We start from the raw sequence: 27571 nt of genomic DNA on the forward strand, positions 1-27571 counted from the left end.
ATGTGCGGAGGTGAGGTGGCTTCTCCAGGGGTGGTGGTGTTGACCGGTGGCTTTCCAACTAATGACGTTTCATGACGTCTCCATCCTGCAGAGACGAAGGGCAGTGGAGGTACGATCGCTGTTGGAATGGTGGTTTGGGGCCAGGGGGGGGCACGTTCCTGAAGGCAGGGTCTACGCTGGTCATTTAAGATGGCTTTTATGCAGCTGGAGGAACGTGGGGAGAGTGAGCTCCACCACTTTGTCTCCCCGAAACCTCTGTCCCTACATCCTGTATGTACAGGGGGGATAGCTGCACTCTGTCCCGGGAAGGAAGGAGCCCATCCATGGCACTGGGATTTACTGGGAAGGGAGTCAAGGCACTGGGGGACCTCGGTGATGGAGCAGAGCCCTTGCAGGGGAGGCTGCATCCCGGATTTCTCCGGTGGGATGCTCGGGGCTGTGCCAGGGCCGGCTTCGCCCTGGGATGGGGTAGATGCATCTTCGTGGGCTCAGCCCCAGCCGGGGGGGTTTAAACCTTTCCCGGGGGGGGGGTGTGGGGTGTCAAGCATCTCAGAGCCAGGTGGTATTTAACAGGGAGAAGGGGTGCAGCGGGGCTTTGTGTGTGTGTGTGTGTGGGGGGGGGGGGTCCCATTAGTGTCACCCTGTAGCACCCCAGGAGGGGGTCCAGCCCGGCAGGTCCTTCCAGCCCCGCCCCCCCCCCCCCCCGGCTCCCGAACCGCCCCGCCGAGCCCCGGCCGGGCTGCAGGGAGGCAGGGGTTAAACCTGCGGCTCCCGCACCCCCTCCCCGCCCGCCCTCCCTCCCTCCCTCCCTCCCTGCCTCCCTCCGCCCTCCCGCCGCCGAGGAATTTCCTAAAACACCCCCCAAAAGTGGGAAAATAATAATAATTAAAAAAAAAAAATAACCACCCTGAGGATCTCACCTCCTCAGCCCCCCTCCTTTCCCCCCCCCCCCCCCCCCACTCCCCGACTCCCCCCGCCCTCCCCATCTCCGCCTTTAATACCAACAAACAAACTCCTCGACTCTCCCTAAAGGAGGCGCCTTTGATCGGAGCGAGACGAGCCCCGCCGGGCACCGGCATCTCGGCACCCCCGGGCACCGACACCCCCAGGCACCGGCATCTCGGCACCCCCGGGCACCGGCACTCTCGGGAATCGGCACCCCCGGGCACCGGCATCTCGGCACCCCCGGCACCGGCATCCCTGGGCACCGGCATCTCGACACCCCCGGTCCCCGGCCCCGAGGCACCCAACAGCGGGACCGAAACCGCGGCACCGCCGAGCACCGGCAGCCGGAGCGAAGCCCCCCGGCCCCGAGAGCGAGATATCACCGGGCACCGGGACCGGCAGCGGGACATCGGGCAGCGGCACCCCCGGGCACCGGGACCAAGACACCTCCGGGCACCGGGACCAAGACACCCCCGGGCACCGGGACCGCGGCACCACCGGGCAGCGGGACAGAAGCCCCCGGGCGCCGATCGCCGGGCTGCGATGCTTCCCGGGGCGGGTCCCCTCGCTTTCCTCCTCCGGTGCCTGCTGCTCCTCTTCGCCTCTGAGAGCCGAGCCCGGGCTCGTAAGTCCCCCCCGGCTCCCCTCCCGGCTGCGCTGGGTCCCTCCGTGCCTCAGTTTCCCCATCGCCAGGGTCCCCAAGAAGTTGCAGGGGGGCTTTGTGGGCATGGCTGGGGGCACAGGGAGGCTCCTCGCCGTGGCAGGTGCTGGTCCTCCGTGGCCGCGATATCCCAGGCCATGCAGCAAGCTTGGGTCCCCCATCCTGCACTGTTGGGGACATGGCTGTGTCCCCCTCCACCCTCTGCTGTCCCTGGCTGCTTTGTGGGGACGTACAGCGCCGAGCACAGTGCTGCGTGCTGCTGAGGGGGCTGTGGGGTTTCGTGGGCTGGTGGGGACATAGGCAGGTGGGGGAAATGATCCCCTCAAACCAAAGTTGGGGGCTTTTCTCTGTGTTCATCCCTTGTCCATCTCCATGTCCATCTCCATGTCCATCCCTTGTTCTCTCCTTGCTCCTGCTCCCAGCTGGCTGACTGGGGCAGATAAGATTTGGGATGGGGAAGGGAAGGGAAGGGGAGGTTCAGCACTTCCTTGTACAAAAGGACTTGGCCAGGGCTGTTTAGCAGCTTGGAGGGTGTTGGAGGTGTCAACTGGGGCCAGGAGGTGGATTTGGCTTGGGCAAAGCACTGGGATCCCACCAAGGGGGTGCTGGGCACCCCTACAACATCGTAAAGCCATCTGAGCAAACCAGAGCAGGACCCGTTGTGTCCCTACATTTATTCTCTCCTTTAATCTCCCGAAATCCCAGTAGAGCCTGTCGGTGGCTGCATTAGGGTGATTTATGACTTGCCCACTGCCAGCAGTGCATTAGGCGCTCGGCAAATAATTGTCCTCCCAAAATGTGAGCTTGTCCCGGCTGTGGGGGTTGGGGGGGTAGGGAAGGAGAAAGGCTGGATAGGGCTATGCAGAGCCTTGGAGAGCAAAATTCGGGTGAGTTTGGTTCCTTCCCCGGGCTCATCAAAAGCTGCCGAGCTTAAACTGGAGCATCCGTTTCTTGTGCGAGGGATGTGGGTCCGATTCCCTGCCTCTGCCAGGGCTGTGTTAACCATGGTACCCACGTTAGGAGGAGGATGGAGACATCTCCAGAAGGTGAAGGAGATGCTAGGTGAGGTGTTTGCTCTTTGGAGGTGCCTGCTGATGGTAGCAGAGCCCCTAAATTGGGCATAAACCAGGATGAATGGGGGCAGTAGGGGTTTGTCTGCTTGGGGTGGGGGGATCCGTTTGTGGCGTTTATAATGGTGATAAAGGGTTGGGGACTGTGGGACAGGGACAGGATTGGAGCAGGGAGCTCCGGGATCATGCCCCAGCTCTGTCTCGCTTTGGCTCTGCCACCGGGTGCATCCCGCGGTGCAGTGCCAGGGGGGGCTTGACTGGGGCTCCAGATGTCCCATGGTCAAGGGCAGGGGGGTCTCAGTGACAAGGTCCTCATCAAATCATGGACTTTTCTCCGCTGTCCACCTCTGCAGCTCTACAGCCTCACATTTTTCTCGGAGCCGAGCGCTCCGGGAGAATGAAGACGGGAATAAATTAGTTACGAGCAGGCTCATCAGCCAAGAGACCTACAGTGTCGTGGCTAAAAATAGGTGAGAAGCAGAAACGCTTGGGCTTGAAGGCAAGTCAGAAAAGAAGAATTTGCCCACAGAAACAGGCTATTTTAGGGGATTTACACTCTCAGCTGAAAAAATAACGGAGGCACAGGTTACTGGGCCGAATGTGCTGCAGCCCGGCCACTATGAGTAATTCGGCGGCAATAGTTGAATGCAACGATGTTTTGGCTGGAAGCATTTAAACACCAGCATCTCCGGAGAGTGCGGGGCAGTGGTTTTCCCCGGGAGCTTGGAAGCTGCCATTTCATTTCTTTTTAACGTGGTTCCTGGAGAAAAGGGGGTTCGTGGGATCCGTCTGTCCTATGGGTTCAGGTTCAGCGTTACGAGGGACTGAGCGGTCCCAGATGGGAAGGACGGGGATGAAAAGCAAATCCTGCCGGCAGCCACAGGGAGGGAGAGGCTTCACACACCACTTCAGACAACCGAGCATCCCCTTGGAAAGGAGAGGAGGGAAACGGGGCCCCGTCTGCTGCTCGCAGAGCCCGTGGGGATGCTCCGGGTGCAGGACTTCACTTGGCTTCTCCACCCTGGGGAGCTCGGCGAGGCTTCGTGAGGCTGCGTCTGCAGAGCTGCAGAGTTTTCCGGGCTCCCAAAGTCCCGAGAAGAAATTCCCAGCCCAGGACCGAGCGAGACGAGCACGTGGGAAGCGATCTGGACGTGAGTGGGAGTCGTTAGGACGCCACATGTCAAGGGCCCGGTGGGTTTTAACCAGTCCCTTTGCAGCTAAGTTGCATTTTAAGCCCTTCATAAATACAGGGCTGTCACAGGAGCGCCTGGACTTTGTGTACCAGACAGTGCTTTTTACACTTTATTTATGGCGGCTCTTAAAACTCGCAAACTGGTTCGCATAAACACACCCCCGCACGCCCGGCGCGGGGCTGGCTGGCAGGTGCCCGACCTCTGACAAAGCTGTTTGGGGACAGGAGCCTGGCTCGGATGTGCCCGGCTCAGGGGAGATCTACGGGGAGACTGTTTGGGGACGCAGAGATGGAGGAACCCCCCACACACGGTGGGATGAAACGGGGGAGAAGCAGGGTGAGACCTGCGGGATGTTTCGGTAGCATCCTCGTTGGAGTCGGTTTGGTGCCTGGAGTGAAAGTCCCTTCTAGGGAAACTGAGGCACGGGGCTGGTGGAGGCTTTCCAGCTGACTTTATATCGGTAGGACAAGGGGGAACAGTTTTAAACTGAAAGAGGGGAGATTGAGATGAGATCTCAGGCAGAAATTCTTTGCTGTGAGGGTGGTGAGAGCCTGGCCCAGGTTGCCCCGAGAAGCTGTGGCTGCCCCATCCATCCCTGGAGGGGCTCGAGGCCAGGTTGGAGGGGGCTTGGAGCAACCTGGTCTGGTGGGAGGTGTCCCTGCCCATGGCAGGGGGGTTGGAACTGGATGGTCTTTAAGGTCCCTTCCAACTCTAACCATTCTATGATTTTATGATTCTGTGGTGGGCGAGCAAATTGGGAGAGGTTCTTACCTGCATTTTCCGTGCTTTGGGGTCTTAGGGGAGCATTAACCCCTCTCTAGCCACGGGTCAAAGCTTTACCTGCAGCAGGGACTCCCCTCCGGGGACTCCTCGGTGTCCTGTAGAGTGGAGGAGCTCCAGGATAACTTAGGATTGATGCACGGTGATCCCACGCGTGCAGAGACCCCACTGGGTAATGGGGTGTGCAGATGGGACCTGTTCCTCAGGCTGGTGGAGCAGTGATGTAAAAGCATCTTTAAACCTCCCGTGACCCATCAGGACTCTCTGCTCGGGTCTGGGAAACCCTGAGGTGGGAGTGGGGGATGTAGGGGCAGGGTCTTGATCACGTGTGTCTGTGGCTTGAGTTTCTTGAGCATCAGTCCCTATATCCAGAGGGAGGTGAAGTCAGCACGGCTGAGCCTGAGCCAAAGGAGGATTTGGCAGCAGAACATGGTATTTCGGTAGCCATCACACTTGAAGGTTTAATAGCTCACTGTGGTTCCTGCTGACAGACCTGAGATCAGTGCGGGAGAACATCTGACCTGTTTTGGCCCGTGGTTCAGCCATGGTCAAAGTGCCCAGGCAGTGGGATGAGTCCCACCACATTGGGAAACCCATGGGGACATCCTTGTCCACTGTGAATGTGGAGGGGTGCGATGAACTGGCTCAAACGGGCTGCGTCAGTGGGTGGGAGAGCTTCAAGGGACAAGGTCTTATGGACATGCTGGCCCGAGGGGACTTGTCTGCATCTGAGGCCAGATGTCTGCGGGTGGTGTGACCAACATTGGCCAGTTTGATGGTTCAACAAGGAGGCTGTGGGGTCTTGCCCATCTCCCCTTGGTTCATAGTCTCTCACTGGATCTAGAGCAGGCCATGAAGATGTAGGATGTCATGGTGGTTGATATATGAAGCTGTTGAGATATGTCTCAAGGAGCCATCGGGGCCATTCTCCTGGTGTGAGAGAGATGTCAGCTGTCACCAAAGGCAGTGCAGGAGGAGTTTCTCCATGTCATTCAGTTTGTCACCCTGGATTGACGTCTCTAGACCATCTCATGAAGATGCTGCTCCAGGGGGTTCATAGAGTGTCTCAGGGCCTCTGCAATAGCCTCTTCTGGGGTTTAAATCTCCTGGTGGCTGGAAACCTTCCTTAAATACCTGTCTTAAATCTTCCAGGCTTTGCCCCAAGCTGACACCTTCTTGTCCATTGCATGGCCAGAGATCACCCTTTTCTTTGTAACTTTGTTCTTCTCTATTGCCTTGCCCTCCCCCTCGTACTTTCCATCTCATATTACATACCCTCCTTGCTGTCCAGGATGCAAATAATGATAATTAATGACAGTTATTGTTAGTCAAAGTAAACCAGGGCCTGTGTACAGCCTTGAGCATTGGCTGGAGGCGTCCAGGCTCTTGCTGCAGATACACTCCCTACCATGGTGTTGGCCGATGCCAACTTGGGCTTTGCCAAATGCCTGGGGACAGCTGGGCCAGGGCAGTTCCAGCAGCTGGGTATGGACATGAGCTGGGCTGGGCCACTGGCCCCAGACCCTGGCCTGGGCTATTCAATGATTTGGTTGAAACCAGGTGGTCCTCACCCGAGAAAACACTGGCTGTTGGTTGGGAGGAAGGAAGAAACCTTCCTTCTCCACATGGTCCCCAGCAGAACCATTCAGGGTGGGCAAAGAGGAGCAGCTCCTGCATGGAGCTCTCTGCAGCGTCTCCTACCCTCCCTCTGGGCAAAGGACTTGCTACAGGGTGGCAGAAGAATCATTTCCGTGGTTTGGGGGGTTGGACTAGATGACCTCCAGAGGTCGCTTCCAACCCCATATCATTCTGTGATTCTGTGATTCTGTTTTCAGTTGATTTTTCTGGTTCGTACAACCCATAATGGTACTCTGAAGAGCAAGGTCTTGTATTGGGGGCTTCTTGTGTTTGAGAAGAAACTGGTTAGATGGGACCTGTTCTTGGAGGTGTTTGCAATGAGAGGTATTTGCCCCTTCCCACCTCTGCTCCTGCTTCCAGGTCCCATAGGGCCATCTCCACGCGTGGAGCCTCTGGCTTGCAATCAGCAAGCTGTGGTTGTGCCTCCAAGGTGGCGTGGACCAGGCTGGCCTGCTGTCTTCTGCTGCCCAGGGATCCGCGGGGTCCTGGGGAAGGAAAACAAGGTGGTGGCTCCATCTGGATTGCTGGTACCGCAGCCTTGAAAATGTTCCGCAGCTCAGGAGCCCTCTCTGGAAAAATGAAAAATAAAACAACGTGACTTTTGTGAGCGTGCTCTTGCCGAAGACGCAATAAATAAGGAGACTGAACAGCACGGGAGCAATTTATTGCCACAAATGGTTTTTCACTCCAAGTGAATTGGGAAGATATCCAAAGTTTGACCTCTGAAAATGAAATTATTAGCCTGGCATGGGAAAAAATGATCCAGAGCCTCCAGCTTTTAAGCCTCCTCCTCCTCCTCCTCCTCCTCCTCTCACCCATCCCCAGCTTGCTTTTAACCAAACACGCCGGCGCCTCTTCTTTGCCAAATACGCGGCATAGTGCTACTGAGATGCGGACAAGTGTCTGCTGCTGCCCAGCGCTGCCAGTCGGCTTTAATTTTACCAGCGGGCCCTTTGCAGACATGAATCAGGCTGCTTTCGAGGGCTGGACCCAAACCAGGGCTCCACTTGTGATTAAATGTTTGAAGGAAGCAGCCAACTGGCATGGGAGCCTGCGAGCTGAGCGGGGCCGCGTCACACGAAGGCAACTCGATTTCTTCACCCTCGGCGTAATTCATGAAGATGCTGCAAGCAGGGAAAAATGAAGTCATTTTCTCACCCTTTTGCAAAATGATGATTTTTAAATTTTGTTTTAGTTTTGTGGATTTCGCACACGCACACATCTCTCTCCCCCCCCTCCCCACCTCGGCTTTTTCCTGGGTTTCTGCAGTTTCCAGCAAAGTGCTCCACGTTCTTGCGTGGTTTGTTGTGTCGTGTCACACATGGCCAGGGCTTGCTGACTTGTCAGGAGGTTTGGAGCAAGCTGTGGGGACAATGTAAAGACCAGAGTAGGTGAAAGGAAGGAAAATGCCTGTCCCTGTGACGGCATCCACCCCAAAATCATTGCAAATCTCCACCTCTGTCCTCACACCACTGTGCTTGGACTAGGCAGCTGGTGGCCACCAGGTACAACCTTGAGAATCATGTGCTTGAAGCCATCAACTCAATGAGGAGCTCAGGGCTGATGGCAGATCTGTATGGCTTGGGTTGGAAGGGACCCATAGGGATCATCATAGACCCGTAGGGCTGCCCTTCCTGATGGCCACAGGGACCGGTCGTGGTAGAGCATCATTTGGGTTCGTCCTGAGGATGTTCAGAACCTGGAGGAGGGATGACAGCCCACCATGGCATATTCGTATGAGTTTTGCCTGGTTGGTGGGAGAAACATGTTAAGCAGGTGGTATCTTCAGCTTTGGCAAGGTGGGACAATGCTGGCTGGGCTCTCTAGACCACTGCTTTGCCCCAGGTGACAGAGTGGAGAATGGGATGGCTTTTAGCATCATTGGGGTGGTGAACGCCACCAAACTCATTCTGGGGACCCTCTGGGGTCCGCTGCTATTCATCGAGGAGTCCTTCCAGCCATGTAGTGGGTTCAGCACACAGTAACTTACCTGACCACATGGTGGGCACCATGCCTTGGAAAACAGCCCTCTCCCCTCTCCCCACATCCCCAGGGCACCACAAGCTTTTAAAAGACCCATAAATGCTTCAGGGAGCGTAAATGTCTCTGCTGACTTCGTGCAACGTAATCGCCCAAACCACCTCAAATCCCCTCGATGACATAACCTTTTAAATCACCGTCAGTTTTTAGTGGGGCTGTAAGTGCTGAAACCACTAATAACACACATGGGCAGGCGTGTGCTTATTCATGAAAGAACTTAAGCCCTAGCGTGCCTCTCCGGCTGTTCAGGGCTTGGGGACACGCTATGGAAGAGCAGGAGCAGCCACTGGGCTGTGGTGGGAGTTACGGGGTCTGGGTTCCTGCAGGTCCGACCAGGGTTGGAGCTTGGTCCTGCAGGACCAGGTGATGCTTTTTGATGTGAACATTAAGGGTGACTGAACTGGGCTTTCTGGCCAAAGCCCTGTGGTTGTTGTTGGTGATTATGGCCATAATTTGTCCCATGGGTCTTGCCACAGGCTGGCCTTGTCCTGCCAAAGGGTTGGTGTGTAACCAAGGACTTGGAGATGGGGTGGGTTGATAGGCACCTGCTAAAATCCAGGGAGAGAGGAGATCTCCAAAGGGGATTTCCTTCACCAGTTGTGCTGGGCACCATCTCATTCATCTCCCTGTGCCACGGCAAGGTTAAACCCATGCTGATGTGGGCATGGTTGGATCATTTCTGGGACAGACACCTCCAGTTCAGGAGCACAGCTGGCTCTTCTCAGGATGGTAGGATCAGGGAGGAAGAGAAAAATACATGGCTTTGTGCTTTTGGGAGCAAAAAGAGGATGAGGTGGACTTGCTGTCCCCATGGACAGCCCCATAAATGAAGAGCATGGTTCAACTCAACTCCAGACAGGACAATGCTGTGTCAAGCTTGGTAAAGTCAAGGGGCTGAGCCTGGTGGGACAGGGCAAGCCAGCACGGTTCCTGCTCCTCAGGATGCTCCTGATGCTCAGCTGCCTGTATGCTGATAGCGCTTGTCCAGGGGTCCTTGGCAGAATGAGCTGAAGCTCTTAGGGGGAGTAAGATTTTCCTTCGGAATGTGTTTCTACCCCAAAATGTCCTTTTATTTCCTCTTCTTTTTTTGGGTAACAGTGAAGATGTCTCCTAAATTCAGGCTCTTCTATCCCCTCTACCACTCACAGCCCATAGTATCACCCTGAAATCACCCATCCATCTTAAAGTGAGCGTTTCTACTGACATATTTGAGAGAGAAAACTCTAATTTATGCCTCAAACTCACCCATTCTGTTCCTTGCCTGCAAAGGGAGTCCAGCTTGCACAGAGGAGTCGCCAGTTGGTCAGATGGGTCCCTGGCTAAAAAAAGTAACAAATCATGGCAAAAAAATGGTTTTTGGGGAACATATTCAGTTGGGGTTTGGTGGATGGGATGTGGCCATTAGCTGTTCATGGGGGACAGCATGAAGACATCAAGCTGTCTTAGAATCATAGAATGGTTTGGGATGGAAGGGACCTTGAAGATCATCTAGTTCTAACCCTCCTGCCATGTGCAGGGACACCTCCCACTAGACCAGGTTGCTCAAAGCCCTATCCAACCTGACCGTGCTCTTCTCATCACGGAGGGAGGAGAGCTCTCCCAAGGACCGTTCGTTTCTCTCACATAGCTTCTCCTGGTTGACTTTCAGGGCCGGATATGTTCTGCGACTTCAATGGCAAGAAGTACAGCCCGGGCGAGAGCTGGCACCCCTACCTGGAGCCACAGGGGCTGATGTACTGCATCCGCTGCAGCTGCTCTGAGGCACGTCCCCCATGAGGTTCCATGGGAGGTGGTGGGGATGCTGCTGCCTTGGGGCATCGCTTTGGCAGCTTTTAAGTTCTGGTGTCTAATTTGACCAGATAAGCCCTTTCCAGTCCCATAGGGACATTGGATTAATCTCTTTCCTTTTGAAAAAGCCCCATGTCCCCCTGGGACAACCTGTTGGGTTGACCTTCTGAGGGAGATGTCTCAGCGGTGTGGGTGGAGGTGGCTTAGGGCTGCTGTGAGATCACAAATGATTTATCTTTGATGATGAGAGACGAGACTATGAGCTGGATGGGTTTTAGCTGGGGATGGAGATCATAGAATCATAGAATGGTTTGGGTTAGAAGGGACCTTAAGGGATCATCAAGTTCCAACCCTGCTGCCATGGGCAGGGACACCTCCCACTAGACCAGGTTGCTCAATGAGATGTCCTTGGCTGGGTGAGCTACATCAACACAATCTGTTGTGATAATGTGGCCATCGTCCACCACCTTCCTCCTTGTGCAGGGCTGAACATGTAGCTGAACGATCCATCTTTCTCTCTGTATCTCCCCAGAACACCAACATCAGGTGCTACCGGATCCAGTGCCCAGCTCTGCAGTGCGCCAGCCCCATCACGGACCCCCAGCAGTGCTGCCCGAGATGTCTCGGTAGGTGGACATCCCGTGGGGAGGAGATGATAAGGTGGCCATGGTCCTGCAGGGCGTACCTCAACTGCAGCCGCTCGAATGCTCATGCTTGGAGCAGTGCAGTGATGCTGGGTCTGGCCCTGCTCATGGGGACCTGGCAGCAACGGACTGCTCACGTTTCTTTTTCCCCCCAAAAATATCACTTTGATGGACAAGTGGTCTCTAAGAGACCACTTTCTCCAACTCTCCTTCATCCTCAGAACCTTGTAGGAACAGACAAATTGTCAGTTCATGGTTCAAGGACAAAGCAGAAGCTGGCACTTTATTTAGATCATTTGCCAGAAAAGTGTGTTGGGTAGAGAAAAAAGAATAATTTTGAACAATTTAAACAAAATCCTTGATTTTTTCCCTGCTTTGGGTGTAATGTCCTTCAACATCAGATGGAGTCAGGCAAAAAGGGCTTCTCCCATGGGTAATTGGCTAAAAATTAAAAATAGTGGGGTTTTTCTATTTTTTTTCCTCTAATTTCCCAAATTGTCAGTGGTTTTTGACTAGCTTTGCCACCACTCTGGCACGGCAGGGGACAAGGTCTTGGGAGATCAGACTTCCAGGTTTTCACAGAATCACAGAATGGTGGGGGTTGGAAGGGACCTCTGGAGATCATCTAGTCCAACCCCCTGCCAAAGCAGGTCCACCCAGAGCAGGTTGGACAGGAACGTGTCCAGGTGGGGTTTGAATGTCTCCAGAGAAGAAGACTCCACAGCTCTGTGCTGAGCTCAGAGCAGTCAGGGCAGTCCCGTTCTCCAAAAGCTTTTGGCCACACAATGCCCCGGCCACTTCTTCCTGATAACTGCGGTGTGTAAAGTTCTCCTTGTCCTTCTGGGATGGGCTGGTGGGGAATCTGCTGAGCATCCGTGCTACGTCGGGGCCAGGAAAGGGCTGATTCTCAGCCCAGTTGCTTTCTCATCTTCTTTTCCAGAGCCACATTCCCCTTCTGGCCTTCGGGCACCCATCAAGTCCTGCCAGTACAATGGGACGACCTACCAGCAAGGCGAGATGTTCACCACCAATGAGCTCTTTCCCAGCCGCCAGCCGAACCAGTGTGTGCAGTGCAGCTGCTCCGTAAGCTACCTGCGAGCCCACGGGAGGTGGGGAGGGCTTGGGATCTGCTTCTGCACCCCAACAGTGTCCCACCAGGTCAAAAACATCATGAGGACCATTGGGTGGTACCAGCCCATGGTGGGATGGTTTATCATCAGGATCAGGTTATCAGTGCAGGAGACTGAGCTTCTTCTGAAGTGGTTCTGGGTCCTCTTTGCCCAGTGACTAAGGACCACCACAGAGGTTGGTGCTCCCCCCTCAGCCCAGGTGCCTTATCTGGCCTTGACCCCGAGCAGGGTGGGCTGCAAATTTCTGCTGGGCCCTGGGGTTGGAACACAAAGCACTCGCCTGCATCTCTTCCCTGATGGGAACAGCACAAACAGGCTGTTCCAGGGGTGGGATATTCACTGGAGATCCCACAGGCCAGTTCTGGACCCTGTCTGGGGCTTCTTGGGGTGGGCAGGAGGACAGTCCTGTCCCCATTGAGCATTTGCCTGCTGGAGGACAAGTGCTGTCCCCACAGCATCCAGCTGTCCCACCTGCCCACTGAGGCATCGTATGGCAGATGGTTGGCAGAGAGGACAACCAGGAGTCTTTCCCTGTACACACTGGCTGCAAAGCAGATGGGGTTTGTGGTGAGGGGGAGCTCAACGTGCCAACAAGGCAACACAGAAGCCAGCTCTTGGTCTTCAGAAGTTCTTGGGACATTGAGCCCAGTGTTGAGCTGGCTCCAGAAAGAATTTGGTGTCTCCCAATGACTGCTGGGTGCCTGGGTCTCGTGGTGTCTCCAGCATCTAGCTCCTGCCCATCATGGCTGGAGGTCACCCCCTGACACAGCCAGGAGATGACAGCAGAGAGACGAGGGGCGGTGGAACCTTAGCAGTCAGAGATGGCAATGGGCAGGAACCTGGTGATCTTAGAGTCATAGAATCACAGAATGGTTTGGGCTGGAAGGGAACTTAAAGACCATCCAGTTCCACCCCCTGCCCTGGACAGGGACACCTCCCACCAGACCAGGTTGCTCAAAGCCCCCTCCAACCTGGCCTTGAACCCCTCCAGGGATGGGGCAGCCGCAGCTTCTCTGGGCAACCTGGGCCAGGGTCTCACCACCCTCACAGCAAAGAAGTTCTTCCCCACATCTCATCTCAATCTCCCCTCTTTCAGTGTCAAACCCTTCCCCCTCCTCCTATGGCTCCCCTCCCTGATCAAGAGTCCCTCCCCAGCTTTCCTGGAGCCCCCCCCTTGAGGGACTGGAAGGGGTCCTTTTTAGGCACCAGTATCTTTACCCCCCCTTGCTTGGATTTAAGTGTAAACTGACCCCAGGGCTGAGATGTGCTTGAGCACCAGGAGCTGGTCTCATCTGGAAGCTCCTGCAGTGTGTTCACCAGCCCCTTGGGCCACTGCGTGTGGAGCTGTGCCCTGGAGAAGGGCTGTGCATGTGCTTTCCAGGCTATCTACAAAAAGCATTTGCGGGAAGCATCTGCCTTTCACGCTGTTGCAGTGACCTTTGCAGGACCATTGCATGCCCATCTAGGGCTACAAAGATGATTAAGGGACTAGAACATCTCTCTTACGAGGAGAGGCTGAGGGACTTGGTTTTTTTTAGTCTGGAGAAGAGAAGACTGAGGGGGGATCTGATCAACACCTATAAATACTTCAAGGGTGGGTGTCAGGAGGATGGGGCCAGTCTTTTTTCGGTGGCGCCCAGTGACAGGTCAAGAGGGAACGGGCACAAACTTGAACATAAGAAGTTCCATCTAAACATGAGGAGAAAGTTCTTTCCTGTGAGGGTGGCAGAGCCCTGAAAGAGGCTGCCCAGAGAAGGTGTGGAATCTCCATCTCTGGAGATACTCAGAACCCTCCTGGACGTGTTCCTGTGCAACCTGCTCTAGGTGACCCTGCTCTGGGAGGGGGGTTGGACTAGATGATCTCCAGAGATCCCTTCCAACCCCTCTCATTCTGTGATTCTGTGGTTCCTTGATGGTCTTGGCAGCCCTGCCTGAGGTCTGCAGCAGTGGCCAGGATGCTGTGTGGTCCTCAACATGCATCCCCTTGATGGATTGCCCATCCACCAGCCGTTGCCAGCACCAGAGGGATGTTCCATCTCTGTGAGCCTCCGGCAATGCCCTGAGACAGGGCTTGGCTCCACTCTTCCCAGGCCTCTCCCACAGGCTGGGATCCTGCAAAAACGCATCAAAACCCAAGTCCTGACGCTTCGCTTGGAGACGCGAGGCAGCCAGGCCAGCGATGATGGGGAAGGTGTGTGGAGCATGGAGCTGCGTGTGCCAGGAGCTGAGTGTTGGGAGATAAATGGAGCAGCTCCTCCTCATTGAGAGGGAGTGAGGAAGGGGGATTGAAAGTACCAACGTTGGACTTGGATGCTGTGGGGAACTGCTCATACTGGCTGCAGCCTGTGCCATAAAAAAGAAGAGGGTTGCAGACGTGGCTTTCACCTCCCATCATACAGAGACCTTGGATGGGACTCTGGTGTGTTCTTTGCTTGCAGCAAATAGTTGGACTAAGCTTGGCCAGGAAAGAAAAAGGCATGAGAGAGCCCAAAACACCTCCCTCTCTCATGCCACAAGCACACACATGGTGGTTACCATCAGCTGATGGTTGATGTGATCTGTGCATCGATCCTGGCATCTGTGGTACCAGGATCGATGGTCTGAGCCTTTGGTACTTGTGCATGCCTCGGAGCCAGGTGGCTTGGAGTTAGGTGGCAAGAGGAACAGCTTAAATGTAGAGATTATACAGCTTTTGAGGCTGGTTCTTCTCTTACGGACCCCAACTGGATGCCAGCTCACCAGGCTGGGGACAAACACCAGGAAGGAGCCCTCAAATCCAGCTGTACGTGCCCACCTGGCCTTACTTTCCCAGCCCATCTGCCACCATCCCCAGGAGCCTGCAGACCTTCGTGTCCCTCTTGGAGGCACTGGCTCTCACTCAGACTCTGTTTATTCGGCAGGATAATGCCCTTGGATACGAAGGGGAAAATAAAAGGATGGCTGTGGAGCTTCGCAGCAAATGGGTCTCGCCGGGCTGTGTCTGATGTTGTCAGCTGCTAGAACAGCTGCGTGAACAGCTGGTCTGAACCTCTTTGAAAACCGCCCCGAGACCAGTGCCTCCGGGATAAATCCTGCTTTTTATGACATTTGCTCTTTCCCACCTGAGGCAGGTCTTCGCCATGAGCTGCTGGTCAGAAGGAGAAAGAAGGAAGACACTGAGTGGCCAAGCCCTGCTCCCTGCAGATCTGGACTCCATGGAGGTCATAGAACCATAGAATCGTTAGAGTTGTAAGGAACCTTAAAGATTACCGAGTTCCTACCCCCCTGCCATGGGCAGGGACATTTCCCACTAGACCAGGTTGCTCAAAGCCACATCCAACCTGGCCTTGAACCCCTCCAGGGATGGGGCAGCCATAGCTTCTCTGGGCAACCTGTTCCAGTGCTTCACCACCCTCACAACAAAGAATTTCTTCCTAATATATAATCTAAATCTCCCCTCTTTCAGTTTAAAACCGTTCCCCTTTGTTTTATGGCTCCCCTCCCTGATCAAGAGTCCCACCCCAGCTTTCCTAGAGCCCCTTGAGGGACTGGAAGGCTGTTCTAAGGTCTCCCCGGAGCCTTCTCTTCTCCAGGCTGAACCCCCCAACTCTCTCAGCCTGTCTTCATTGGAGAGGTGCTCCAGCCCTCTGATCATCTTTGTGGCCCTCGTCTGGACCCATTCCAACAGGTCCATGTCCTTCCTGTGCTGAGAGCTCCAGAGCTGGATGCAGTACTTCAGGTGGGGTCTTCCCAGAGCGGAGCAGAGGGACAAAAGCACCTCCCTCGATCCTCAGGTCCCTGAAGCAGAGAGCAGTTTGGTTTTCAGTGACCTCCTCCAGATCCTCTCATTTACCAAACTTTCTTCCTCCTCTTCATGTTCCCTGCACACACAGTGGTTTGGCTTCCTGATGGTAGAAGAAGCTGCTGTGGTTCGGTTTTCTAAGGAAATCCTTGGTTTCAGTTGACTGAGAGCTTATGGATACCCCAGAGGAAACTGCTGCATGGAGAAGAGGACCTTGCTTTTGAGGTCTGTTTGCTGCTGGGCTGCTGAACATCCTTTTTACCCTTCTTCAAAGCAGCAGAAACTTAACTCTGCAGCAAACGGGTGCAAATCCATTGACTGACATGGGACTGGGATTCACCGAGGTCAAGACTGGCCTTGGTCCATGGTTTTCAGCTCAAACACTACAACAATGATATTTACCAAACTAACCACCAAACCAGTGGAAGAAGGTCTACGTTTGGACGTCCACCCACAGCTCTCGACCCAATGTCTTTGTGTGCCTGGTTCTGGTGCTATGGAATGTCTTGAGACAGAGGGAGAACAGAGTTGTGGTCTTGGTTCAGCATCACACTTCCCTTTCTGCCTTTCCTCCAGGTCCTTGTCCTGGGAGATGTCAGAGAATAGGTTCTTGGTGGGTGTCATGCAGAGTTTACAGGTGTGTGGCGGCAATTTCAGATCTGGTAGCCCTAACGATGGCCGAGAGAATGTGGACTGGCAACTGGTGGACCAGCCATGCCAGGAGAGGACACCACCCACCGTGCAAGATGGAGAGTGTGGCAGGGGCAGATTTTCAGCTTTCATCAGTGGTAGATGATTGGGGATATCTGGGGATGGACTACTGGGGGGCTTTTGATTGATGCTAGATCTGCAATTTGAAGCATTGGCACCCCAACATGGGTAACATACACCCCTGTCCAGACCTTGATAACACTGACAAGGCTTTTTTTTTTTTTGCTCCTGTCTCCTAGGAAGGCCAGATTTACTGTGGCTTGGTGACCTGCCCAGAACTGTTGTGCTCCTCTCCCCTAACTGTGCCGGATTCCTGCTGCCAGGTCTGCAAAGGTAATGAGGGGCCCAGGAGCTGCTCTTGAGTGAGGGCTGGGAGACCCCAGCTGGTTGCCACCAGCTGGCAGGAGCCATTGCACGGCACTTCAACAGGATTTTGGAAGCCTGTGCAGTAAATGAGGCCATTTGCTCTGTCTTGGTTGCACCAGGAAACAAAATATGAGGGTTCCATTTCTTTCTTGGGTGCTTCCCCTCCCACATTTAGCTGTGTCCTGCCTCCCTGCAGCCTGTATGGTGGCCAGAGCTGAGCTCTTTGCCCAGGCACTGGTGCAATCATGCAAGAGATGTGACCTGCGTGCAGGGTGAAGTCCTCCAGACCACTCACCCACCAGGATGGAGATGGTTGTATGGACCATGTAAAGATTGTGCATGTTACTATTGCTCCAGAGAAGTTTCCAGGACAGTCAGGGAACCCTTCCTCTTTCCACCCCAGTAGGGCATGGCTGAGCCTCACTCCCACAGCTCTCCATGGGGGAGAAACTCTTGAATTTGCTGCTGTTTCCCCTGACTCACGCTTGGGAGGGTGAGGATAGAATCAAGCTCTATGTCTCCAAATGAGACAGACTCAGGAGTGAATGGGCAGGTTCACACCTTGCTGACAATGAAGTCACAGCATAAAATGACTCTTTAATACGAGAAATATTTATGAAGATGGAAGGCCATGGTGGTCTCCTGGCCATGGACACAGAATGACCTCCTCTAGGTGCCTCCTCCGAACTCTCCCCTTCCGCACTTTGTGTTCCTTTCTCCTAGTTTTCTTTGGTGCAGATGGGGCATGTCATTAACTCAGTAGAGAAGTGTCTTTGGATTTCTTTTAATGCCAGATCATCCCCATCACCTGATAATCTACTTCTGGGGTGTTTTCATGCCACCTAACTTCAGAAGCCACAAGGCTTTCTTGGAGCTGAGCTCTCGTTAATAGTTAGTGGGGGTAAAAGGGGTTTTGGGGTATGGCTCCAAAGAGTTCTTCTCTCTCCAGGCCTCACAGGTGGACCAGCACCCTGAAGAGAGCTCCTTTTAGTTAGTTGGACCCCAAAGAGAAAATCCTCATCCAGCCCTGCAGCATTTCACAGGACAATGTTTTTTCCCTTGCAGATGGCTCATATGAGAAGTCCACGGAGGAGGAACCCCTGCAGTTAAACAGAGGTGTTGTACGTGACGTTTGCATTTTAAAACTCAGATTATTGCTTCTAGCACAGCCCCATTAAACAGCTCAAAGAAAGCCATTTGTCCTTGGCCATAGTCTTCTGCAAGGAAATGTCCCACAGCAGCTCTAGGAGGGTAGTCGGTTCCTTGGACAGGAGAACCACAGACACCTGGTTTGCAGATGAATCATGGCTTGGTGTTGACTCTAGGTGAGGGCTATCAGCACAGGCTGAGACCTCAGACCACCAGGGAAAGACTCCTGTCCTCTTTCTCTGAAGCATCTCTGATGTCTTTGGAAGAGCAAAATACCTGGAACTGGGAACTGGAAATCTTGGGTGCTTCTCCTTCTTCTTGGTCTATCTGGCTGAGGTTGGCCAATAGGTTAAGCCAGCTGAGGAACAAGGACAGAGCAGACTCAGAGGTGACCAACAGCCAGATATGACCCTTACCCATAGAGCCAGATGGGCCAAATCTCTCTTTGGGGGCTTTTACTTCAGGAGATGGTGTCTCCTCTCCACCTTGAGCTCAGTGGTGTCCTGCCTCCCAGTAGTAGCTCCCACAGAGCAGTCAGTGGTGGAGCTGGCCACCAGCATGCTTTCCCCAGGCTGTTTGTATCGGCAGCCCCAGCAAGGAAAAAGTGACTCCTTGGCTGCCGAGGGTGGATTCACGGTGACATTTCAGAGCTGAGCAGCCCATGCCAGGTCTGTGGGATTAGGTCACTTACAGCTCCTGGCCCTGCCCTTTTCCATACTACTGGGTGAAACGCCAGCGTCACACCTCCACCACATATAAAACCTCCAAAATAGACACAAGGAGACCCTTTGTGCTGCATGTCGTGTCCCAGCAGCTTGCTCTTGGAAGACTGGGATGTTCCCGGGATTTCAGTCCTGCTGGCTGGCAGCTCCACACCAACCTTTCTGGTGCGAGCCAGGTGAGCGGGCAGGACACAGCCTGTCCTTACCTCTCTGATCCTGGTTGGGTTGCATGGATGCTGGTCCTCAGTTTTCCAGCAGGCATCTAGAAAAGACTAGCCCATTTCCCTGCCCGTGTTGGGGATGTAGGACCTCACCTGAGGGCATTGGGTTGAGCATGGGATGAGAAGGGCGATGCCCCAACGAGGGTGACCCACCTGCAGCAGAGGGAGGACACCAGTGTGGGGCATTGACACAAACTGCTCAGCAGCCCTGGGGTGGTTGCAGGCACCTGGGTCATTGCTCATCCCTGTGGACCTTCCACTCCTGATGGAAGGTCTGCATGGCTTTTTCCAGCATGCTTTGGAGTGAGAACAACCCAACTGTTAGGGTCTGAGTCCCCTTCTTTTCTCTGACTGCTCACAGAGGCACTCACAAGACCAGTGTTTGGGGGAAGCGATGGGCAGGAAGCCACCTGGAGCCACCATGTCCACTGTTCTCAGTTCTTCCCTGGAGTTCATTCCCAGGAGCTTCAAACCCAAGGGAGGAGGTGGCACCACTGTGAAGATTGTCTTAAAAGAGAAGCACAAGAAAGGTAAGGGATGGAAGGGTCAGTTTTCCACCACCAAGTCCCACCTCCCACTCCTCACCCATCTACCTCAGCCCTGGTGTCCCACAGCCTCTTGACTGCACGAATCTACCACTTTCCGAAAAGAGTTGGCATTGTTCCTTGGGGTGTTTTGGAGATCTGGGGCTTGGGAAGGGAGGTGCTCAGCTGGAAGACTCCACACGGTCCTTCCAGGACTGTGCCGCAGAGGGACAGGATGTTCCACCTGGTACCTACCCACCACGTGTTGGGTCTGTCCCAGTGTTGTGGTCTTTCTCCCAGAGTACAGAGTAGGAAAGTGAGATGAGGAGGCAACCCCATGGAGCCAAAGGGGGAAAGACAGGGCCCTTCTCTTCCTGGGGGCTCTCCCACCACTGTGTCTCCAGAAGGGCTCTTTCCAGTCCTTGGAGATGAAGCCCTGGAGGAAATTTTGGGACCTCCAAAAATTTTCATGGAGGAGTCAGCAGGTGGCACTCTTCACTGTGCTTCATGCCTGTGATAGAGTCGGAGAGACCCTGGGCTTGCAGAGGCTTGGAGGCAGGTGAGGTCCTGCCCACACTTTCCACTTGCCCCAACCAGGGTGGTTGACCCCAGTAGCTTCCATCCCCTGGAGCCTGGTCCCCTGCCTCATGTCACCTCCTGGGTGGGGTGGCTGCAATATCCCAGTGTTCGTTGGTGCTGGATGTGCTGCCAGAGGACCATGCCCCTCAAGACAGCAAGGGCCACCCATTTCTGAGGTGGTGAAATGTGTTGAGCTCCACCAAGCCTTGCGTGTACAAAGAGGAGGAGGATGTTTTATTTCCATCAGCAACCTTTTTCTCTCTCTCCTGCAGCTTGTGTTTACAATGGGAAGACCTACTCCCATGGGGAAGTGTGGCACCCCGTCTTCCGGCTCTACGGCCTCCTGCCCTGCATTCTCTGCACATGCAGGGATGGTGTCCAGGACTGCCAGAAGATCACGTGCCCCAAAGAGTATCCGTGTGACTATCCAGAGAAAGTAGATGGAAAGTGCTGTAAAATATGTCCAGGTAGGTGAGATCCCACCTACTCCTGCAGCTGCCTTCCAGTTCCTTCCTTTAGCTTCAGTTTAAAGCCCAGAGCAGATGTCTAGGTGTTCACATCACTGGCGACAGGGCCACAAAGATGATGGGAGGGCTCGAGCACCTCTCCTATGAAGACAGGCTGAGAAAGTTGGGGGGTTCAGCCTGGAGAAGAGAAGGCTCCGGGGCCGACCTTAGAACAGCCTTCCAGTCCCTCAAGGGGCTCCAGGAAATCTGGGGAGGGACTCTTGATGAGCGAGGGGAGCCATAGGAGGAGGGGGAAGGGTTTGACACTGAAAGAGGGGAGATTGAGATGAGATGTGGGGAAGAACTTCTTTGCTGCGAGGGTGGTGAGAGCCTGGCCCAGGTTGCCCACAGAAGCTGTGGCTGCCCCATCCCTGGAGGTGTTCAAGGCCAGGTTGGATGGGGCTTGGAGCAACCTGGTCTGGTGAGAGGTGTCCCTGCCCAGGGCAGGGGTGTTGGAACTGGATGGTCTTTAAGGTTCCTTCCAACCAAAACCATTCTATGATCCTATGACCTGAATTCACACCAGGTAACTTCAGCAGGGCAAGCACTGATGTAAGGATTGGCCTGTCTTGGAGGGCCAAGGTGAGGAAGCTGCACAGATCCCAAAAGGTTGCGTCTGTTGGGTGGGTGTAGTCTGGAGAAAGATGTCCAAGGAGGGACTTGCTAAGAGTCTTCAGACAGATGGAAGATGCTTTCTGGGGAGAGGGTACAGTCTGTTCTCCAAACCTCCAGCTGGGACAAGAAGCCATAAGGTTAAATTGTGGCAGCTGAAATGTAGGTTTGAGATTAGGAGGACACTTCCCAGGTGCAGGGTTATCTGTGGCACTCATGGTTTGTTTGAATTTGAGTTGACGACCCCATCCAAGGAAAGGGAGGGTTAGGGACACAGCTATTGGGGTGGGCCAGGTAGAACTGGGCTGGTGCTGGGACTGGGATGTGGTAGAGAGGACCTCTTTTTTTTCTTCATATTCAATGAGGTTTGGGTCTCTCAGCTGCTTCTTGGTCTTTGGAAAGCTGTTTACCTTAAACCAAGGACCTGGCAAAGATGTGACGGGGCACGAGACATTCCCACTGGAGAATGTTTTCTCTCTGTGCTATCATTCAGCAGTAGATGTTTAGATGATGGACCACCCACTGATTCTCTCAAGAGGCTAAAGATACCTGAGTCTCTTTGAGCCTGACAACAGATGCAGCAGTTTCTGGCTGATATCCTCTGATGTGCATCTTCAAGGTGGTTTTGTGGGGGGGATCTCACCAGGGAGAAGAAGCAAGGGGCATTGCCACACTTAAGAATGGGGGCAAACAGGCTGCGAAATGATTTCAGCTGGCATTTTCAAGCTTTTTCAGCCTCTGAGTAGGGAGGTTCTGGGATGGCCTCCCCGGGGGAGCGAAGGGCAGAAGCTCAGCTTGTTTTAATAAGGTTTCTGATATGTTTATGAGCAGGATTTATGACGTGGTGCCTGGTGGGAATGGGATGTGATGACTGAGCAGAGCCCTTCCAGTCTTGCATTCTCATTATAGTGGGTCTTTCTGGTTTAAAGTCTACTACTCTCTCTGCTGGGATCTCTTGTCTGCTGCTCAGTCTTCATTTATTTCCAGTTAAATGCTCTGACCTAGCCAAAATGATTTTCTTCTTGCTTTCCAGTACTCACAGATAGCGATCGCACACACAAACACACGTTGCTCAGCCAAGTTACATGCTTGTCCTCTGTTTCACTGCGCAAAGGTTTCGCCCATCTTCTTTTTTCCAGGCGCTTTCCATGACCGTCCTCCTCTTCCAGGAGGCTTGGAGAGAAGCGCTGAGCCATTTCTATTTGAAAAAGGGACCTTGATTGAAGGGGAATCGCTGCGATACATTGGTGGGATGGGGAAACCATCGCAGCTGCTGGGAACAGAGCTGGTGGACGGGATTCTTGGGTCCCTGCTCCTCTTCCCCAACACTGTTGGCCATGGAGTGGCTCCAGCGTGAAGCTCTGAGGTTGTTAAATACCTGTTGTACCTGCGAGGATGTGGGGTTCCTTCCCTGTCGTGAAGGTGGGGCTGCCTCCATCGATGCAAAGAGCAGCCCCAGAGCGGGTGAAGTTTAATGGCCTGGGATGGAGGTTTTCCTGCCCCCGGACCCCACGGTGGCAGGGGTGAGGATGGTTGGGTTGGGATTGTCCCCCTTCGCATTACGCTGAGCCTGCAGAGCTGAACGTTTGTCTTCCTGTCGCTGAAAAATCCCGCCTTTGCATCCCTTTAAATTGGGATTCCCATCCCCTCTCCAAGACAAGTAGCTCAGGACCACCCCAGAGAGCAGGGGGGAGAGCAGAATCAGGCCTAAAATAACTGTCCTACTAAAATAAACCCCGTGCGTCTATTTATAGCCAAACTTTCTTTCGAGTAGTGTAAAAAGCTTCAGCATCCAAAATGACGGGGAGAACAAGGCTAAATTCAGCAGAGCTGGGCTCCTCTGCGTTCCAAGGACCACAACCAAAGGCAATAAATCTCCTTCCAAAACCATGGGGGATTCTTAATTACTCCAGATACATTAAAAATTAAAAAATTAGCGGCTCTCCCCCACCAGGGATGTTGAAAAAGTCACGTAGGGTCCCACCGATGTCCCTGGTGTTGGTCTCCCTGCCGTTGCACCCCATTTGGGGAGGAGGCTCGGGCTGGGGCTGAGCCCACCCGTGGGGCTGAGCTGGGCGCGCTGCCCAGGCAGCCCAGCCACGGCGCTGGCTCCTGTGCTGCGGGCTCATCCCTTCGCTTCGCTGACGTTTGCTCCTCTGGGATGACAGCGGGAGCGAAATGCGAAGTGGGGAATCCAGCCTGCGGCGGGTACGGGGCATCCAGGTGGAGAAAATCCCCCTTCCCCATCCTTGCTGGCGTAGAGGCTGCCAAAATGAAGGGGAATGGAAAATATGGGGATGAGCAGATCCACAGATTTTTTATCAACATCTCCCTTTGCTGCTGATCTCGGCACTGAGGATCAAACCCTGGGAGCCAAGGTCATCACATGGCATCAAACCCAACGAGATGACTTTCCCTCAACTCAGGTGCTGAGATGACGTTCTCCAAGCTCCTTCCTGCCACTATTTAATGAATTCTGTCCTCATTTTTGCCCAGAAACCAGAGTCAAACCCACTGATGAAATAGTCACCACCCGGTGTGGAATGAACCCCGACCGCGTCCTGGTGTACATGTTTGTGCCGCCGAGCTCGGAGACCTCCAAGGAGATCCTCAGGACAATTGCGATCGAGAAGGAGCCAGCGGAAGAGGTGGAAATCTACAACTGGAAGCTGATTAAAGGTGAGTCCTGGAAAGAAACCAGCCAGCAACGGAGGAGGTGTGTGTAGAAACCTGGTGCTTTCCAAGCTTTGTTCAATTTTTCAGGCTTTTCTAGTGGTGCTCCAGACCTTGTGTAGTGAGTCGAAACCTGCTGACAGCAGGCTGGCTTTTCTAACTCCCCCTTTCACGCTCTTTTGCTGCGGTTTCATGCAGACCAGAGGCTGGAAACCACTTTTGGCCCCAGTGTACCCCCTCCATGAGCTGCAGCCCCATCCGGAGGCACAGCACGTGGGCAAACAAAGCAAGGGCCATGGGGCTGCTCCTCCAAACCTGCCCACTCCGTGCCAAACGCACATGGAAAACAAAACAAAACAAAATTGTTCTGGCCATTCCATATTTTTGCTTTTGCTCTTTCCCCCTCCCCCGCCCCAGTCCACCCATCACTGGGAGCAAAGCTTGCAGAGCTGCTGCAAAGGTGCACGCAGAGGGGATGAATTGCCCCCGAGCCCGCTTTTTGGACGAGTGGATTTGGATGGTTCTGTTGGTGTGTCCTCCAGAGGTCAAAGCACAGTGAATACACCATCAAATGACACCAATCTCTTGCTCTGTCCCCATACCTTTAGCTTTACAACACTCTTATGGACCAGAGGAGCCTATCTCTACTGGAGACACTTGGTCCAGTAGATATTTGTGTTGTCTTTCTCTTGGGCCCAGGAAAACATCACAGTGCCCCAACCCCTAGTCTCTTTTGGACATATTCTACCCCTTGCAAAAACTCGTGCCTTGAGCATTTGAGGTTGGTCGCACCCCAGTATGGATATGGTGACCCTCATCCCGTGTAGCTGGGTGTCTTCTGGACATGTCTAGGCAGATATGCTGGTCTCCTAGATCTTTTCATGTCTCACCTCTCTCCCTAAGGAATCCTCCACCCTCCTGGGGCTTGCTTTTACCACCTACCGAGGGTGGGGACATGTGGATGATAGCTGGAGAAATGAACTCCAGAAATGAAGCTGTGGCTGCCACCATGTTTCCATCCTCCCCCTGCCATCCTCCATCTTCCACAGTGCCCCTCTCCCCGTCCTCCCCCCTGCCTCGGCAAAGCCTCCTTCACAATGGCACCTTGTAGCTGGAGGACAGCTCTGAGCCTGCACTGTCTGGGCCCCATCATTTCCTCTCTTCGCTCCTTGGCAGAGGTCACCACCCAAACCTTCTCGCCACCTTCTGAGGCCAAGAGCTTCACGTCTGCACGGAGCTCCCGAGCCCTGCCAGCCAAGGACAGGGGAGGCCCTTGTCCCCGAGGCCAACACAGCTCTTTTGCTTGGCAGAGCAAAGTGTTACTATTGGGAAAGAGCATGAGCTCAGTCACATATGGATTCCACTTCTCCATGGTCCATCACTCTACCAACAGAGCAGCGAGTGTGAAGAAAAGAGGCTGCAAGTCACACCTGGAACCCGTCCATCTGCCTTTGTATGGGCTTACGATACCTACGTGGCCTCATCTATTTCTGTGCTGGGATGGTTTCCTCCACAAGGCAGGAGTTGGGAGGAGAAACCAGTGCCAACCCCCAGCTGAAAGCTTTAGCCAGCTTGCTGGTGGTGCACCACCAGCTCCCAGATGAGTTGCAGTGGGGGCTTCCCAACGTTTTTAGGGGTCTGAACATCTCAGAAGTTTTGAAATGTGACTTGCTGGTGTTTTAGAGCAGGAATTATCATGGGGACTGAGGACAACAAAGGAAGAGAGAGACACCAGCATGGTTTGGAGGCTTGGTTGTTGACTCCTGCCCTTCACCCTGCCTTGTTGGAGGCCTGGGCTGTACTTGGAGGTGTGGTTGCTCCAAGGACCTCTTTCCCACACTTACCCTGCCAGGCTGTCGATTGGACATTGACCAAAATATTCCTTACTGTCCCGAAAACCTGTGGCTCTGGGACCTTCAGCGATCCCCAGTGTTCTATCACGCTGGTGTACCCTCACATCTGGGCTGGAGGGGGCTTGCAGGGTCTGGAACAGCCGTCCTCATGCTCTCCTGGCATGTGCTCGAAGACCTCCTGCCGTGGAGACTCAACAGCCCATGTTATCTCTTCAAGAGCTACAAACCCCTTCCTAAAGGAAGACTTTTCCCACTGTGTAGCCTCTCTGCAGCTCAAGCTCATGTCTTCTTGCCCTCTCCACCACAGGTGTGAAGAGCAGACTCCTTTTCTCTGAAGGTGCCTCAGGTCCTGCCTCTGTCCTCTCTTACACGGTTTAAGCGGTTGAGTTTTTTCAGTCTTTCCTTGATGTTAGAAATTTCTTGTCCTTTTGTCCTCTCCATAGCTCTGCTCTGGACTCTCTCTGTGTCTTTCTTGAAGTTCAGAGCCCAAAACAGGGTGAAGGGCTCTGGTCAAAGGTTGTGTCCTGCTGGGATGGGTCTCATACCCCCATGTGCACCCCTGTACCTGTCTCTGTCAAAGCTGAAGCTTTGTTTTGCAGATGATTTAGCAGATATAGGTATTGAGATCAGTTTCTTGAATGCGACTCACTTTACTCCTCAACCCAACATTAAATACCGTGTTTAAAGAGTCATGTTGGTTCTCCATGCAGTCAGCAGAGAGAAGCGGTGAAGGTATGTCCTGTCCATCCATTGTGGGATGGGCAGAACAGCTCTGTGGAAGAGCTCATCTCTCCAAAATTAGGAAAGATGAGTTGTTCCCTCGGAGATGGGGCTGATCCTTAATTCATTCCTTGTGCTCTACTGGACTCTGCTCATTTTTTGATCTTGAGGCAGTGCCTAAAGCATAGAATCATAGAAAGGTTTGGGTCAGAAGGGACCTTAAAGACCATCTTGTTCCAACCCCCTGCCCTGGGCAGGGACACCTCCCACCAGACCAAGTTGCTTGAAGCCCCGTCCAACCTGGCCTGGAATGTTTCCAGGGATGGGACATCTCCCACCTCTCTGGTGGACTTGGGCCAGCGTTTTCATAGAATCACAGAATGGTTTGGGTTGGAAGGGACCTTAAAGACCATCCAGTTCCAACACCCCTGCCCTGGGCAGGGACACCTCTCACTAGACAAGGTTGCTCCGAGCCCCATCCAACCTGGCCTTGAACATCTCCAGGGATGGGGCAGCCACAGCTTCTCGGGGCAACCTGGGCCAGGCTCTCACCACCCTAAACATAAAATATTTCTTCCTAATATCCAGTTGGAATCTCCTCTTTTTTAGCTTAAAGCCATCACCCCTTGTCCTGTCGCAACAGGCCCTGCTAAAAAGTCTGTCCCCATCTTTCTTACGAGCCCCCTTTAAAGCACCAAGAAAGGTGATTAAGTGCCCGAAAGCCCCACCACCTCCCTCCATCTCAACCTAAACATTGCAAAAACCCGTCCTGCCTGGTGGATGGGATCTGCTCACCGGGAAACGGCATCACCTTTTCCCGGCTCCATCCGGTGGATGGCAGGCCCGGTGGGCTATTCTTATCTTGTGCCGCCTCGTGCTCTCCTCGTGCGTGCTGGAGCACCGTCTGCATTCCTCCGCTGCTCCCCAGCTCCTGGCATCTGTCAGAAACCACCGTCCCTGGGGCCAAAGGTCTCCGCCAGCTCTCCCAGGGCTCTCGGGTGAACATTATCTAGGTCGGTTGATTAAAAGATGTTTATCTCTTGTAGCTCTTGTTTAAAATATCCTCTTGGTTACTAATGTACTGGAAAGTGCTTCATCAGCCACAGGGACTATAAGCACACCCTTCTGCTCCTTTCTAAGTATAGACCAGAAGGATTTATTGAACACTTGTGCTTTTCTTGCGTCATTAACAGTTTTATTATCTCCATCCCCATATCTTCTTTTGTTACTGGTAGGGCTTCTTTTCCTGACCCACTTAAAGGAAT

The 27571-nt window shown here is 53.8% G+C and overlaps 1 protein-coding gene across 1 annotated transcript in view; it reads left to right on the forward strand.

Moving 5' to 3' along the window:
* The first annotated feature begins 1488 nt into the window (after positions 1 to 1488).
* The window catches only part of CHRDL2 (chordin like 2), a 29521-nt gene continuing 3438 nt past the window's right edge, over positions 1489 to 27571 (forward strand). The window contains exons 1-9 of the mRNA XM_074154857.1: positions 1489 to 1570; positions 9976 to 10088; positions 10648 to 10741; positions 11700 to 11842; positions 16621 to 16714; positions 17813 to 17868; positions 19201 to 19369; positions 20215 to 20409; positions 23557 to 23739. Of these exons, the coding sequence (XP_074010958.1) occupies positions 1489 to 1570; positions 9976 to 10088; positions 10648 to 10741; positions 11700 to 11842; positions 16621 to 16714; positions 17813 to 17868; positions 19201 to 19369; positions 20215 to 20409; positions 23557 to 23739 (1129 nt within the window). The remainder of the gene's footprint in view (positions 1571 to 9975; positions 10089 to 10647; positions 10742 to 11699; positions 11843 to 16620; positions 16715 to 17812; positions 17869 to 19200; positions 19370 to 20214; positions 20410 to 23556; positions 23740 to 27571) is intronic.

This window comes from Numenius arquata, chromosome 1 (genome assembly GCF_964106895.1).
Source record: "Numenius arquata chromosome 1, bNumArq3.hap1.1, whole genome shotgun sequence".
In the NCBI taxonomy this organism is placed as follows: Eukaryota; Metazoa; Chordata; class Aves; order Charadriiformes; family Scolopacidae; genus Numenius; species Numenius arquata.